This window comes from Narcine bancroftii, chromosome 6, assembly GCF_036971445.1.
Source record: "Narcine bancroftii isolate sNarBan1 chromosome 6, sNarBan1.hap1, whole genome shotgun sequence".
Classification (NCBI taxonomy): domain Eukaryota; kingdom Metazoa; phylum Chordata; class Chondrichthyes; order Torpediniformes; family Narcinidae; genus Narcine; species Narcine bancroftii.
In genome coordinates this window covers 252,162,655-252,179,102 of record NC_091474.1, presented here as the reverse complement: position 1 = coordinate 252,179,102, position 16,448 = coordinate 252,162,655, and the positions used below count along the sequence as shown (strand labels likewise).

General features: G+C 41.4%; 2 protein-coding genes across 7 annotated transcripts in view; one reads left to right on the top strand and one right to left on the bottom strand.

Annotated features, from left to right (window-relative positions):
• Positions 1-16,448, top strand: part of LOC138737246 (WD repeat-containing protein 26) — a 261,475-nt gene that overhangs the window by 235,511 nt on the left and 9,516 nt on the right. For 2 of the 5 annotated variants that reach the window (XM_069887983.1, XM_069887978.1), the window contains exons 13-14: positions 1,313-1,498; positions 2,616-9,333. The exons of 2 other annotated variants lie outside the window; for them this stretch is intronic. In XM_069887983.1, coding sequence (XP_069744084.1) covers positions 1,313-1,498; positions 2,616-2,641 — 212 coding nt within the window. In that variant the 3' untranslated portion in view covers positions 2,642-9,333. Of the gene's footprint in view, positions 1-1,312; positions 1,499-2,615; positions 9,334-16,448 lie in introns of those variants that run through there. One more of the 5 variants, XR_011340851.1, reaches the window with a different exon arrangement.
• The window catches only part of cnih4 (cornichon family member 4), a 29,465-nt gene continuing 21,668 nt past the window's right edge, over positions 8,652-16,448 (bottom strand). Inside the window, exons 6-7 of one of the 2 annotated variants that reach the window (XR_011340854.1) lie at positions 13,201-13,260; positions 8,652-9,682 (exon numbers count right to left, since the gene is read on the bottom strand). The gene's annotated coding sequence lies outside the window, so the exon portion shown is untranslated. Of the gene's footprint in view, positions 9,683-13,200; positions 13,261-14,891; positions 14,911-16,448 lie in introns of those variants that run through there. The other variant, XR_011340855.1, reaches the window with a different exon arrangement.

The window sequence follows — 16,448 nt, the reverse complement described above, 5'->3', positions numbered from 1 at the left end:
AAACAATAATCATGGCTTTTACTAGCAGAAATTCATGGTACAATAATGAAAGACAATAGATGCATATACAGTTATATCCAAGGGGAGTGTCCTTAACAGTCGAGATAATGCACAGCCAATGTTAGTTCAGCAAGGCTCGCCAGAGGGGAGACAGGCAGCTTAGCAGACATTCACCACACAGCCTTTGCCCCATATCCCTTGATACCCTTACTAATGAGATATCCATTTCCTGTTTAAATACTCCCAGTGATCTGGCCTTCCTTGCTTTGTCCGGCAGTAAGTTCCACAGATCCACGACCCTCTGACTATAGGAGTTCTTCCTCCTCTCTGTTTTGATTGAATAACCTAATTTTAACATTATGACCCCTTGTCCTCGACTCACCCATCAGGGGAAACATCCAGATTCACCCTGTCAAAACCTTTCAAAATGTCTCTATGAGATCCCCCTCACTCTCCTATACACTCAAATGATCCGGAGTTCATTGATCTCCAGTTGCTTAATACAGTCTTTGAGGAGTTGCAGTTGAATGCAGATCTTGCAGGTGAAGTGGTCAGAGACACCAGTGGCATCCCTGATTTTCCACATCCTACTGGAGGACCATCTCTCTGTTTTGGCTGCTATTCCCACTGCTCACTGTGCAATCTTTACCTTATCTCACCTGATTTTATCTGTGTCTTCTGACTGAAGTATTTTCTCCTGTAGGGCTGTTATCATTGCCAAAGCCTTGTGTCTTCATCTTACACTGGGCCACTCACACAGTGGATGCTCCACTTAAGCTCTCCTTCCTTTTATTGGCTAGAGTTACTTAGTCACCTTTGACCAGTCCCTTTTTTTACAAGTCTCCCTCTCTCACTTGCTCTTGCATCAATTCACGTCTCTAGAAGTGAAATTTACCAGCTCAGCACTCACTTTTGCGATTCTCCCTTTCATTCGTTCCTGTCACTGGAAAAGAGTAGCTCCATCGCAAAGTTTGATGAGATCTCCTTCGTCGTTCCCTATTTTCTGGTTTCAGATACACTTGCTGACAAAAGGAAGCATGGGTACAATGACCTGTTTTGGAAATATCAGGCCATGTCCAATCCTTCTTGCTGCTCCAAAGGTCTCTCAGAGATGGTTAAAGAAGGGAGTGAATGAAAAAGTACATTAGAGTCCTTTTGGAAATGGATTGCAGGGTGTTGATTTTCAGAAGTAATAATGTATAAAGCTGTCTAACTATTGTTCCATGACTCCACTTTGAGAATTATGGGTTGCATCAGGGGAGGGGATGAATCAGGATGCTGTGTTTGAATTGTAACAAAATATCTCTTGCAGATCACAAAGTGTATATTTGGCACAAACAAAGTGAACTGCCTATAGCAGAGTTGACGGGACACACTCGTACTGTAAACTGTGTGAGCTGGAACCCAAAAGTCCCATCCATGATGGCTAGTGCTTCAGACGATGGTATGGTGAGGATATGGGGGCCAGCACTTTTCTCGGACAACCAGGAGTCTGAAGGTAACACATTTTGTTGTTGTTGGCGACCTGTTACAAAGCTCGACAGGCAAATGAGGTGTGACAGGACTGCAAGCTCTATGCACTAGCCAAGGAGTGATACAAGTGTGATGTGAGGAAGAATTAGAAAACAAATCAGGAATTTGGTGCTCCTGCATGAGAATCACAATGTTAACATGCTTTGGGAAACAAATTGAAAAGCCAAAACATAAGTTTTTAAATGTGAAATAAAAACAGAATTCTGGAAACAGCAGGTCAGACAACATCTATGGAAAGATCCATTATGTTTCACGTCAATTACTTTAATTGTCAACCTTTTGTGTTGTCGTTTGTGTCTCACCATGCTGTATATAAATACAGGGTGATCTAACTTCAAAATTATACATTTCTGGCGCCTGCTTGAATAGCCAAAATATTTGGTCTTTGTCAGATTTCATTGTGGTACTTTTGGTCAGCATGGTCAAGTGAGCCAAAGATCCTGTTTCTTCAGTGGCTTGTGGTTCTTTGAGTCATTATTTTTTTCCATTATGTGTAAATGTCAGAGCACGTGGATTGAATAAATTGGCTGAGAGTGATTAGGGACGTCAAAGAACATCATCGCAATTGCAAAACATGAAAGTCTGCAATTTAAAGTGAAAACACAAAGCTGGAGAAACTCAGCAGGTCAAATAGTGTCCTTTATGTCTATACTGTAGCAAAGATAAAGATACATAACCAACATCTCAAGGCACGAGCAAAATGTAGGGAGGTGAGGGAGCCTGGCTACATTTTGCTCATACCTCATTGAAAATTGATGAAGGGCTCAAGCCCTAGTCATTGTTTATGTATCTTTATCTTTGCTATAGAAAATACACTATTTGACCAGCTGAGTTTCTCCAGCTTTGTGCTTTTATCAGCATAATTGAATGGCGACCTGTTATTCTATTGAGTCTATAACTTCAAATTACGTTAATGTTTTTATTTTGGTTTTCCTGTTTGATTAATTATCCTTTATAAATCGACTTCAGTTAACTGTACAGATTATTGAGTTTTCTGCAATCAGTTTAATTTGCAGTTTTACAAAATGTCTATTGTATTTTAGCTTTTTCTTTTTTTTAATGTTATACTCCTCTCTCCACAGAAGCTTGTAGCAGCATGGATAGTTGACGGTGATTTTGCTATGGACAACTTTGAACTGAAAATAAATCACGGAACAAAATGGCTATGTGACAAACCACTGTGGATGATCACTGGACAGAGGTGCTCAGGATGAAACTCATTCCAGGTCATCTCAGCAGTGCTAGCTAAGCATCTTATCGCCTTGCTTCATTCTTACAAATCCAGGAGATCTCCTTAGAGCCCAGTTGGATGCTCTTTGGAATTTTCCTCATTGGTTGTAAGGAATTGTGTTACATTGAGACTATTGAACATTCTTTCCTGCCTTTTGTTCGCTCTGGCACTCGACCTTGTTCTACAACAAAGGATTTTGAATGCTAGTTTGGGGTGTAAGACGGAGAGAAGTCTTACTAGGGTGAGGAATGCTAATCTGGGACAGACACACAGGAAAATAGAGGAATGTTTCCCTTGTTTCCCATCTGTTAGCCTGAATAGTGGGACTAACTACTGCTCTGTCGGTGGACTACACCTTGGGTAATGTTGCCCTGGATTCCTTCTTTCATTGTGGTATTTTGGGGAGAGAAGGGAGCAAGGTATTCATGAACAAAATTTCAGTGTTTTATTTTAAAGATCCAAATTATTGACTGAATCTTATTTTCTGCACTCATTCCCTCATCATGGTCTTCCATTTGTTTGATGATAGAAATAATTTCAGTGTTTTGAAGTGATTGAAGCAGTGATTTTTTTTTATTTGCTGAGGAGGAGGCCACATTCATGTATTTAGGGATGTCAAACCCTGATTAATGGACTGTTAGATGATCACAATTTCTTTTGTTCAGATTGTAACTTCACCTACATTTTGTGGACAGAATCAATACCCCAGTGATGTGCACGACCATTGTTCAAACTAGCTAGTTCCTGTATGCTAGTTCTTGATCTCAGTTGGCGCCATGGGTTCTCCCGCATGAAGTGGGATGAGATCAGGAAAAACGATGTATGTGAAGTTTGGTAGTAAGCCCCTGACCAGTTTGCCTTCTTGCTGCTGAGTATGGCTGGCTTAATGCAAGGACATTCTGAAAGAAAGTAAATGTTTCACTTGGGATAAATCATCCAACTTCTTCGTTTGTTCAATAGACAATATTTGTTTTTTCTTTTGTGTCCATTTTTAAAATCCCAACTATATTTACAATGATCTTCAAGGTGTCCCACCACAGATGACCCAGTCCTTTGCTCGTGTTACCTATTTTGTCAGCCTCTCAAAGTATAACAATGGCATTCCCTCATGACCCGATATTGTCCTGCTGCTGGTGTGGAAGGGACACAGATGCTACCTCTCCTGGTGAACCATTTGCCAGTTTAGAATTTGCTCTTCCTCAGACTGACATTCACTTATTGTGCAATCTGAAGAGTTAAGGGGGAAGGTTAAGCAAAGTGGCTTTTTTTACCTGCAATTACCTGCAACTGGTAATTGACCTGCCGAACGTGGTGGGGGAACCAACAGTCCAATCTGATCAAACAGCTCATTGATTGATCACAGATTCGTATTGTGCCAATTTATTGTGCATTCTTTTAGAATCCACAGCCTTATTTTTTTATGTATAACTGCTTTTAGATTTCAATCTTTGAAATTAGGGTTTGTGTTATTTAGAAAATATGCCTTTTCTGCAGGAAGATTATTTTATTTTGCTGAGCTGAGGAATGAATTGGGTTTACTTCATAAATATGGTAGTTTATATTTAAACTATTAAAGTTGGTATTGAGAGGAAAGAAATTAGAGAGTGAGAGAGCATTACATCGCTGATGTACTGCAGATGATAACCAGTGAATGGAATTTAACTTTGATCAAAAGGAAACAGGCTTCGCAACAGAACTGGTGTCAAGACTGCTTTCAACTATTCCAGTTGTACATCCAAATTTTTTTTTCAGTTTGGGGACGTGGGGATTGCTGGCCAAGCAATTGGGACAGCAGCCCTTCGAGCAGAAGGTTCACGGTCTTGTTGGGGAAGAAGTGTCCAGATTTGGTCCCAATTGACTCATGCACCTGCAGCCTCCCTCCTGCAGCTTTGGAAGGTGTTTTCAGAGGAGCAGTGGCGAAAAGATGCTGCACGATGAACAGGATGAACAGGTTGTGGAGGTAGGAGGTGTGTTGTGATAGTGCTTTGCCCTGCTTTCATGCAGCTGTGAGACATGCTGGGATCATTCTAACCACTTGAGGATGCTTTTACTGAATCTGATTCATGTGTGGTGACATCTGCCACAGCTCTGAACGCGTCATATCTTTGCAGTTGGCATTGAGTTGAGGTATTTCTATGCTTAGTGTTTGTCCTATTTGTAGCTTCATGCTGTTTCTCGAATTCCAGTTCTGAATTTCCACAAAGATCAACAGTGGATTGTCATCATTAGTCAGTGTTCTTTGCACTGTTTATTCTGCACTCCTCACAAAATGATTTACGGCTCAAATCTTTAGCTTGGTGCTTCAACCCAAGATTATTGGGGCTGTGAAGCAGACAGGGATTCCCATGGAATGTTTCAGTTGTTTGCATAGTGTTAGTGTTAATACCCTCCAGTTTTTTATTTCAAATATTTTCGTATACCCCACAGTTGTCTGTGATGATAAAGACTAACTTTAAAATCTTCAGAGTCTTGAGAGTAACCTTGAAGGAAGTTGGGTCGAGCAGGTTGATTTCTGACTGGTTTAGTTGGTGGGTTTTATCGAAATCAGCATAAAATATCTACACGATAGCCACCTGATGAGGTTATAGTTTAACATGAAGTAGGAGTGAGCTCAAGCTTGTGTTCAGATGACTCAATATTTTGCCCAGCACATTTATACAATGTAAAGTTTTGAGTCTCATCCAGGAGTACGTAGAATGCAAGACGGGCTTGCTATTTCTGGCAATATTCCTGAGGCAGGCAACGCTCTCAGTGCCAAAAAGCGATAGATGTTCACTTATTTTTGGCCCTTTCGTGTACTTTCTTTCTTTCTTCTGAGACACAATCGATATTTCTGTTTGAGTTTAGATGGTGTTTGGACAATTGTAAAGACAACTATAGATTAGATAATTGCTCCACTTTCTCAAATCTGGCCAGGATCAAGTGCAAAATACCTAAATTCCTCGTGAATGTTTAAATATATGCAATTAGAATTATAGAGGTACATAGCACAGAACTGGTGCGTGTTGACCAGTTATCCACCTGAGCTCTCGTCCCATCTGCCTACATTTGGCCTATATCCCTGTGAACCTTTACTATCCATGAGTTGAATGTTTCTGGTCTATAAGATTATGAGACTCACAGTTAGGGTGAATAGCCAGTACACTTTACCCAGGGTGACAATAGCAAATACCAAAGGACATCTGTTTAAGGTGTGGAGGAAAGTTTAGGGGAGATGTCTGAGGTACATTTTTTTTAACAGGGAGTGGTGGGTGCCTAGAGGGCATTGCCAGGGATGGTGGTAGAGTTTGATGCAATAGGAACATTTAAAAGACTCAGTTAGGCAAGTGGATGTAAGAAAAATAGAGGCTAATGGGTGTTTGTTAGGGAAGAGTTGAATTATGGTGGACTCGGTTTATATAAAATGGCACAACATTGTGGGCCAAAGGGCTTGTTGTGTGTTGTGATGTTCTTTGTTCTTAACCATTGTAATTGTGCCTGATCTATAGCTTCCATTGGCAGCTTGTTCCACATACCCGCCTTCCTTTGTTGGAAAAATTTGCCTCTCATCCCTTTTAAATCTTTCCCCTTAAAGTTTAGGCTCTTCAACCCTGGAAAAAAACCTTATCCATGTTCCTCATGATTTTATATACCTCTCTCAGGTCACTTCTCAGCCTCCTCCATTTCAGGGAGCAAAGTGCATCTATTCAAGCTCTCCTTTTAACTCACTCTCTAACATTAGTAGTATCCGCATCAATCTTTTCCGCACCCTTTCCAACTTAATGACATCATTCCTCGAGCTATGCATCCCCCAACTGCTTGTTACGACCAATGAAGGCGAGCATGTCAAACGCCTTCTTCACTACCCTGTGCGTCGATGTCACCACTTTAACACAGTACTGTACCTGCACCCGCAAATCTCTGTTCAACAACACTCTCCAGGGCCCTGCAAGACAGTGAGACAACTTACCAAAAGAAAACATTGCACTTGTCTTAGTTAAAAACCAATTGGCCATTTCATCTCACTTTCTCATTTATAATTAGAGATCCTACCTCTAATTTTGGCATTTTCTGCACACTTACCATTTTAATTACATAGTCATCCAAATCGTAATATAGAAAGGAAACAATAGCGGACCCAACACTGATCGGCTGATGTTCCAGAGTTATAGAGGGTGGGTTTAGAAAAAGCAGGGGAACTGAATTGAACATTTTATCCAATAGTATTTAAACTGGCAGCAGATCATACATTAGTGGGACTTGTAGAGCTGCAGTTCATCACTTTTGCAAATTCACATTGCCTTATTCCCTGGAGGCCCATTCTATTCAAAGCAGATTTTTCTTTGATTTGAGTCCAGTGGCAAGAACAAGTGTGTAAGCTGATCCCACCAGAACAAAGCATGTGACCTAGCTACTTAAACAAAATATTCCAGCCAGATAGCAAGAAGAGATTTTGGATCAGGCAGTCACAGGCAACTATTGGTCGCTATTAGTAGAGGTTCCAAAAACCTGCTGACCAGATTGCTCTAGTTTAGGAGATTGTCATCTCTTCTGACATTAAAGCACAGGTACCTGCTGATTCATGTTCAAAACAGCAGATGCTCAAATGTAAAGCTAAAAGTAAACTGATGAAGGAACTCAGCAAGTCCAGAAGCATCTGTGGAGGCAAAGGGATGGTCAGAAATGATGTAGGGCTTGATCCAAAATCTTTGTCCCCATAGAACTAAGTTTCTCCAACAGTTTGTTCTGACTGATTGTTTACCTTATACCTTAATAAGATTACATACAGGAACACTAAAACATCACCAGGCAAAGGAGGAATAGAGGGTAGTTGTATTCATTGCTTCTTGCCTTTGTACCAGGACCTATTTCCCCAGTGACTTTGGCTCATTTGCAAAAATTGTTACTGCCATAATCTAACCTTCAGTTAAGATTGACTTGGATGAGACAAGTTGATGGAGTGTGTGTTCCCTGGACAATTTAGCCACTTGACAACATCTCACAATTTATTTTTACACCCAGCATGTTATTGATCCATTTTACTTATCTAACCATAGAGTTTTATGAAGACCAATCCGCCACATATCAATAATCAAATTCTTCCCTAAAATGATTTATTTGAACACTTCCACTCCCTCCCACTTCCTGTATGAATTAAAGCAGACTTCTGGATCTATTGGTATTATTAGACCAGATGATAATCAGGTACATAATTTAATAATTTCTCTAGTGAATCTAGTGTCTTTTACACACCTTTGCGACACCTATCATCCTCCTACATGAAAGATTGACAGCATTTCAAAAATACGTATCTCTTTTTCTTCATGGAGTTAGCTTAGAACCCTGAAGTGAATCCATGATATAAAGTGGCAATATTGCAAGAGATTTTTAATTGTGCAAAGAAGGATGCTGTGAAGCAAGATTTTGCATGATTCCTGTGAGCTGGTTCCATTAACCATATAATGTGCATACTTGCATATATGTGTTCAAGATTCTAGATAAATTTCTCATCCAAGTTCAATGTTTTAACAAAGGTTCCTTGAATATGATTCTGTAGTTACTGTAAAACAGAGTTGTCAACAATTTAAGAATGTAGATATTTGACATTTGCATTTCCAGTCATTTGACCGTTTCTGGATGTTACTTCCCTTTGGTGACCCATCCCACCCACCTCCCTCAACACTTCCATCACCCTGTCCCAGGCCATCCAACTCAGAATGTCATCCTACCTCCAAAGAGCCGTGAACAGATTTATCTATCCATAAACCAGTCTGAGCAACTTGGAAGGACTGGGCTGAGATTGCAGAATTTACCATTACGAGGTTTTCATTACATTTGACAGAGCAGATCCCTAATTTTCCTGAGATGTTTCTATAAAAGCTGTATGTGAAACACCATGGGGAAAGCTCAAAGTTCCAAATACCCAATTTTATTGCACGTCTCTGCATCAGGTTTATTGTCACGAACACATCACAAAACTGGATTTGTGGCAGCAGTATTGTGCATTACAAGTGCAAATTTGCAATAAATTACGGTTCTGTCAATACAATATTTTTTTTAAAGTGCAAAAAAGTGAGGTCTTCAAAGTTTTCTGCTGCTTGAGGCAGAGACCGATCAAAGAATAAAAATGAGGTACCTTTATTCAAGTGGGAGGATGAACAAAATGCACGTGTTCGAGGCTCCCGTCCATCCTTACTGAAGGGGCAGGTAGTGTTTGCCAAGAAGAGAGAACCACTGTACAATAAAAGTCATTGTGACATTCAGGAGAATTTGATTTCTTTTGGGATTTAGGACCCTGTGCTTTTTCCAGATTGGTTAAGGATGTTTTTGTTGCTAATACGGAAGAATTTAGATACAGCACAGTAAGAATGGAAATCTACTTTGAAGTACGTGGTTACATTATAAAGCCTTCTAATATAAAATAGGTGATGATATTAGCAATGCGAACTGTTATAAATGAGAAAGGACTGTTCATCATTAGTGAATTAATACATACAAAAATATAAGGGCCCTCAAGTTATTTCATCCATGCAGCTGTTAAAAGTTGAATATTGCGTTTATTCTAAATATTAAAATTGTGTTATTCAGCACTGTTTCTGCATTTATAATTTTCTACGTTGTCATGAATTATTTCAAATTGGCTCTTCTTCAGTGTGTCAGCACAGCCCATTGCTTTGTAAAACACTGTTCTGTAAGATTGGGTGGTCGAGGTGTGCATACATGACCTTCCACCCCCTAAAATTCCCCTGCACATGCAGTAGATTATAAAGTACAGTGATGCCATGTGACTGCTGTTTGGCATTCACATGGTCAGCAATGAGATGAATGGCCCTTTATCCTGGCCCTGTATGTTCCTGAGATTTTCACCATTCATGGAAAGTGGAGGATGCTGTGGCGGTCTCGATGAAGGCAGGGCCTGATGTAAGTAGGAGGATGAGACTAAATGGTAAACATAAACAAGAACAACATGAACATTGGTAACTCACATCCCCACCTGGTTCCCGTTTCCATCTCATTTTGTCCCCTTTAACTTTTCTCCACCATCCTCCCATCCTCATGTTCTCTCCCTTACCTGTCTCCTCTCCACCTCTCACACCTTCTAACCTCCACCTTATCACCCCTGCACCCTTCCCCCAGTTGGAAATTTGAACCGCCAAAACCTGCAGTGCTGCACAAAAGGAAGGTAATGGTCTAGGGTACCATCCTTCAAATAAGACATTGGACCAAGCAAGGCCTGACTGCTTTCTCAGCCAGACATCATAAAAGATCCTATGCCTTATTTTGAAGTAGAGATCTCAGTCAACATCTGAAGGTGATAGTGTTGTGGGAATGGAAACACAGCACTCCACGGCGTCCTACTGCCCAGTCACGAAGCTGACAGCTCCATACAGGCTTTAAACAGCCTGCTAAAGGGCCTGATAGTGAGTTTTTTTTACATCTGAAAACCACATCCAACATGAGATCAGCGGACCAGAGCAGGGCACCAGAAGTGGGAGGACATCTCCAGCTGAAAAGGAAAAGCCTGGGAGACCCTAGAGGGAAGGAGATTGTGGTGGTACACCAACAGCCTACTGCAGGGGGCAACCTCTGTACCTGCAGAAGAATATGGGAGGATTGGGCAACACCTGGCCAGCTGTCAATCAGCCGACCTGAATGTCCCTCCAGGACATAAGCTGGGTCCAGCCCTTTCAGAGTCGGTCTCAGAGCTTGCACCAATATTCTCACACTAAGTGTGGTGAAGGTTTAAATCAAATAAAGCCTGTGGAACAGACTTTATGTCTTGTGAGTTTGCTTCTGTTCAAAAGCGTGCGCTGAGGAGCTCACTGGCTGAAGGTCCCACGTAGACTGCAGGCATCTGGCTCGTGGGAACAAGGTATCAGGACTTGGATTCATGAGTGTGCCAAGGGCAGGAAGGCTTGATCAGTTCAGATCTGGGAGCTTGGTTCATACAGCTGCAGAGGTTGTGGTTGGAGGTGAATTCACAGGCACTCAGTGTTTCTGAAGTAACATTTGCTTCTCTTTCTCTTACTGTTGGCATCAGACAATTAGTGGCACCTCTACATGCCTTTAGAGCAGGCGAGAGTTGCCTAATTTTGTGTTATTACATTTTAATAATACATGATGATAGAGGAATCTTCAATTTTGAAATGGAAATTATCTTCTCATTATCACTCCATTGCTTATGTGTATTGTTACAAGCCCAGAGGACCCCAAAACCCAGCAGCAATAAATATTCACCAAGACAAATGGACAAATAAACAAAAGTTGCTTTTGATTATCTTTAAACATGAAAACTGAATCACACTTATCACTATCGATTTAACTAACCTAATTTAGCCCTCTTCTAATTCTAAGCGCACATGTATGATGTGTGTAAATCTAAGAAACGTTCTTTGATTCACACTTCAATCTCACTTCTCCTTCTTCCAAGTTCTCTGGTTGCAGGCAATTCTTATACTGTGCACAGAATATAACATTTATAAAGTTCACCAGGCTTTGGTGCTTGAAAGGTAAATGGTTACCGCTCAGAAAGGTTCTTGCCGGCTTTCAAAGAGAGATTTGTTGTAAGCTTGTCACTCACAGTTGATTCCTTTTTAATCAACCACTTCAGTGTCTTGCTGAAGAAACTTGCCCCCTCAGGGTTCTCCAGATGATAACCTCTTTCTTTCAGGTCACCACAGAATTCCTTTTTGTTTCCCTTATTTCAAGTGAAACATTAGGCAGCCAGTCCTCTCCTCTTGCATGAACCACAATGGCTCTAACCAGGCTGAACTAAGCACTTACAACCCGTCTTCCAAATGGAGTTTTTCCACAAGTTTGTCAGCTTGTCCTGTTCCAGTCCCAACTGCTGCTACTGACTGTAAAACTCCAGAACTGATCTCTAGGTCTCTCTCTTGCTCACAGAGCAAACTTGTTTGACTCTCTCTGCTTGCAAAACCACATGACCCTCCTAGAACAGCAAGTTCCTCACCAGACTATCTGCGGCTCCAACAGGTTCTTTCTTCTGTTGCCTTTTGTAAACAACAATCCATTAGTGAAGCCTCTTGGGCACTCTTCAAAGCCTTTACAAAGGCTCTGGGCCCGATATGTCTAGTATGAGCAGAGCTCCAGTATTTAAATAAGATCTGTTTTAAAGTGTACGTATGTGACCTCCACTAAAAACCATGTCCCAATTTATCTCCCCAAAACATCTATAATCTGTCACAGTATCTTTTTTTTTAAACCAAAAATAGACTTTATTTACAATAAACATTTACAAAAGGAAACCCCTTCAAAGTCTTCCCACCTTTAGTTTTGTATCCATACATTTCCATCACTGAATTGTTACATTCATTTCTATTTACACAACTATAGCACCTTGACATTACTTCTCCCTACCCCTGTTGTTTGAGGGGCTTCCCACTGGTCTCAGCAACTCATTGCCCAGTAATGGAAACCCTTTAGACTGTGGTCCTTTCCCACAGTCCCCTCACATTGGCTGGACCAAGCCTCAGCACATACTCCTATAGCCTGGAATGTGCTTGTCCTTCGTGTGCTGAAAGACTAGCAGGTTTCAGGCAAACCAGTGTGTCTTTCACCGAGATAATGGTCTTCCAGCAGTTCTGCACGTCAGAGTCTTCTGTCACACTGCTCCTAGGAATGGACCATGACAAGAACTCTTGCATCCTTCTCCACACACTCTTAGAAATCTGCATTGCTGAATGATTATTGGTGGTCCTGTCATCCAGAATAGTGGTTAGACTTCAAAAGTACTTTCTTAGATGTTCCAAAGCACTTCAAAGTCAAATAAAGTAAAAACTTGGCGTGGAAATGCATTCTTCATTTTGCCATGCTGATTTTCTATCCGATGGGAGATAAGCAGCATGCATTTAATTCCCTTGGTTGGAGATTAGGAGATTGCTTCACTGAGCACCTCCACCACAACAGAGACCTCCCAGTAGCCAACCTGAGTCACATTCCCATACTCCATGGCCTTATGTACTATCCCTATCCCACCCTGACTACCACCAGATTGGAGGAACAACACCTTGTTTATCGTCTGGGCTCTCGCCAGCCGGATGGCATTAACATCGACTTCTCTGCTTTCTGCTAACCTGCTTGCCTTTTTCCCCTTCCCCTTTCCAGTTTTTTTCATTTCTTCCCCCTCCACCTACCCAGCCATCCCCTTCCTCTCCCTGATTGCTGCTGCCCCCTCCCTCCCTTCTCCACCTATCATCTCCCCCCCCCCCCCCATCATTTTATTCAGACACCTGCTAACATACTTTTATATGTTGATGAAGGGTCAAGCCTGAAACATTGGTTATGTATCTTAACCATTGCTACATAAAGGGCACTGACCAGCTGAGTTTCTCCAGCATTTTGTGTTTTTACTTTAATTCCCTTTTTTCTGAACACTGTGAGACCCATCCCCAATCCCTGTAGCATCTGGTTCAAGGCAGTTTGCAAGTGATTCTCACCTCCTTTCAGTTGCCTTCAAAGGCTTCAGATGTGCTGCTCAGAACAGGTTCCAATTTAACCTAGAACAGGTACAGATGATTGATATGTTTCAGTGATCAATTTAATGGCTGTGTATTTGTAGACTACATTTGGTTATTCTGATGAGCAAAGGGAGGAGTACAATTGGGGTTGAACAGTAATGTTAAAGTCAATGCTTTTGAGCCAATTCACTAACTTGCCTGTACTCTTTCTAACATCACCTGATCTCCCTGTCCACATTTCTAGGATTTTCATATGGAGTACAAACAGTATTTTGCATCGGTCTTTACTGTGGAAGACGAGCAGTGTGTCAGAAGTACAACACTGTCAAGAGGCAGAAGTGTATGGAGTTGGTATTACCAAGGAGAAGGCACTTGGAAAGTTGCAAGGTCTGAAGGTAGATAGATCCAGAGACCCAAGATTAACTACACCCCAAGGTCTTGAAAGAGGTGGCTGAAGAAATTTTGAGAAATTGTGGAGGCATCACTGCCTGATATGGAGGTTCTAACTCAGGACAAGAATAAACTCCAGAGGGTTGTTAATTCAGTCTGCAATATCACGGGTACCAGACCACTCCATCAAGGACATCTACACGAGGATGGTGTCTTAAAAAAGCAGCCTCTATCCTCAAAGACCCCCACCACCCAGGCCATGCCCCCTTCACTCTGCTACCATCAGGAAGGAGGTCCAGGAGCCTAAAGATGAGCACTCAGCGGCACAAGGACAGCTTCTTCCCCGTTGCCATCAGATTCCTGAATCAATGAACCAAAGACACTGCCTGACTTTTTGTGTACTAATATTGTAATTATTTTATTTTTTTATAGAGATGTTGTAAGATAGTTATAATATGGATGTGAACACTGAATTTTAGGACTTGTTCATGACAATAAATCCTGATTCTGAAAGTTGACTATTCAAATTAAGAATTACCATATTCATATTATAACCATCTTAAATAAATGATTAGTATAAATAAAAAAATTAAAGTAATGCATCAAAGTAAGGCAGTAACTTTGGCAAGATGTAGCCGATCCTCTACATCGGAGAGACTGAACACAGACTGGGAGGTCGCTTTGTTGAGCACCTCGGCTCTGTCCGCCTCAGTAGCCTGGATCTCCCAGTGGCCACCCATTTCAATTCCCCATCCCATTCCCTTGCTGACATGTCTGTCCATGGTCTTGCTTGCGACCAGACTGAGACCACCCGCAAATTGGAGGAACAATGCCTCATCTTCCTTCTGGGCACCCTCCAACTAGGTGGCATTAATATCCCTTTCTCTGGCTTTCATTGAACCACCCCCATCTCACTTTCTCTATCGGCTTCCCCCAGCTCTGTCTGTCCCTTTTGCACAAACATGGTCACATCTTACCAAGTCACTTAACCTATCCAATTCACACCGTTTATTGGTTTAGAATCCTACCTCAGCCAGCATTGTCTGAATTCTGAGACTTCCTACTTCTGTCTTATTCGGTTCAGGCCCAAAACGTCAGCAATATTTCTTTGCTTTTTATGGATTCTGAAAAGACCAGCTGAGTTCCTCCAGCATTTTGGTGTGTTTTTTCTACAAATTCCCTTCCCTGTTCTGCGTTCTCCCCTTCTTCCTTGACCCTCTAATGATTTGGCTTCAAAACTTTTCATGGTGAAAATTCTGATGCAAACTCCAGTTGTGTCCGCTGGCACAATATCTATATCTGTAATATATATCTGTCATAATATATCTAATATATATGTCTTAATATATATATATCTTTCATAATATATATATCTAGTATGATATATCTGTAATATATCTATCTAATATATAGCTGTGTTATCAAATCCATCTGATGTGACAGATGCAATACTTTACAGAATGAATGTGGACAAAATCCCTCATCTCCCCAAGCCCTGCCCAATGAAATGGGTGTCATGCAGGAGCCCATTTGTTGAGCTGTTCTGATTTGGTATTCAGCTGTGGGGCAGCTCGTTCACGTAGAGTATTTAGATTTCATTACTGCAGCAGCCTGATCCAAAGTGGCAAAAATGTGCAGTATTTGTGCTTCCAGCCCATTTCTTACTTGATTCTGGTGCTGGTCTTTTTGCAGACAGGTGATCATGAGGGTTGTGTGGGAAGGTGCAACAGCAGGGAGCTCATAGGGAGGCAGAGTACATGGTCAACAACAAGATTCCTCACAGTGTGGAGGAATCTTGGGATCCAGGTCCATGGGTTGCCATGCAAGTGGTTAAGAAGGCACAAGGTGTGTAGGTCTTCATTAATAGGGGGATTGAGTTCAAAAGCTATGAGGTAACGTTACAGCTCTATAAAACTTGGAGATTGGTGTTCAGTTTGGATTGCTTCATTACGGAAAGGTTGTTGATGCTTTGGAGCGGGTGCAGAGAAGATTTACCAGGATGCTGCCTTGATTGAAAAATATATCTTATGAAGCAAGGTTGCCAGAGCTGGGGCTTCTCTCTTTGGAGTGACAAAGAATAAGAGGTGATTTAATCGAGATACAAAAGGTTACAAGAGGTGGACAGCCAGTACCATTTTTCTTGAGGTGACAATAGCAAATACCAGAGGACGTCTATTTTAGGTGAGTGAAGGAAAGTTTTGGGGAGACGACAGCGGTAAGTTTTTTTTTTACACGTGTGAAATGCATTGCCGGGGTGGTAGAGGCTGGTACAATAATCTCATTTCAAAGACTTAGACAGGATGTAAGAAAAATAGAGGGTAGGGAACGTTTACTTTGTTGAGTAGGTTTCCATAGGTCAGTACAACACCGTGGGCTGAAGGGTCTGTACAGTGCTGTACAGCACAGTGTCTGTACAGCACACCCTGAGCTTGGGTAATGTTCCTGCTTCAAGGCCAATGTTGTATCACTCCCTCAACCTCTCCTCAGGATGATCACTGTATTGCAAGTATATCATTTCGACAGTAATTCCCTTGCTTATAAACCATCTCTGGCTGCTAATGTTGCTATGGAAATACAAATTTTTAAATCTGGAGAGAGTTTTTTGAATTGTGTCCCCGAAGTGCTGGTGTCTATAACCGGTCAATCAAACAACCCGTGGGGGGGGGTGAGAATTTCACAAGATGCAACGTTATTTAAGTGGGACATGGCACCTCCTTTGCCAATGCACTGAATCCCAGTGACAACACCGAAATTTCCTATTGGGATTATGTTAAACCGTAACAGTCTATATCTGCCTTATAGATTTTAAAACATTGACTTTAAGCATATCTTAAAGG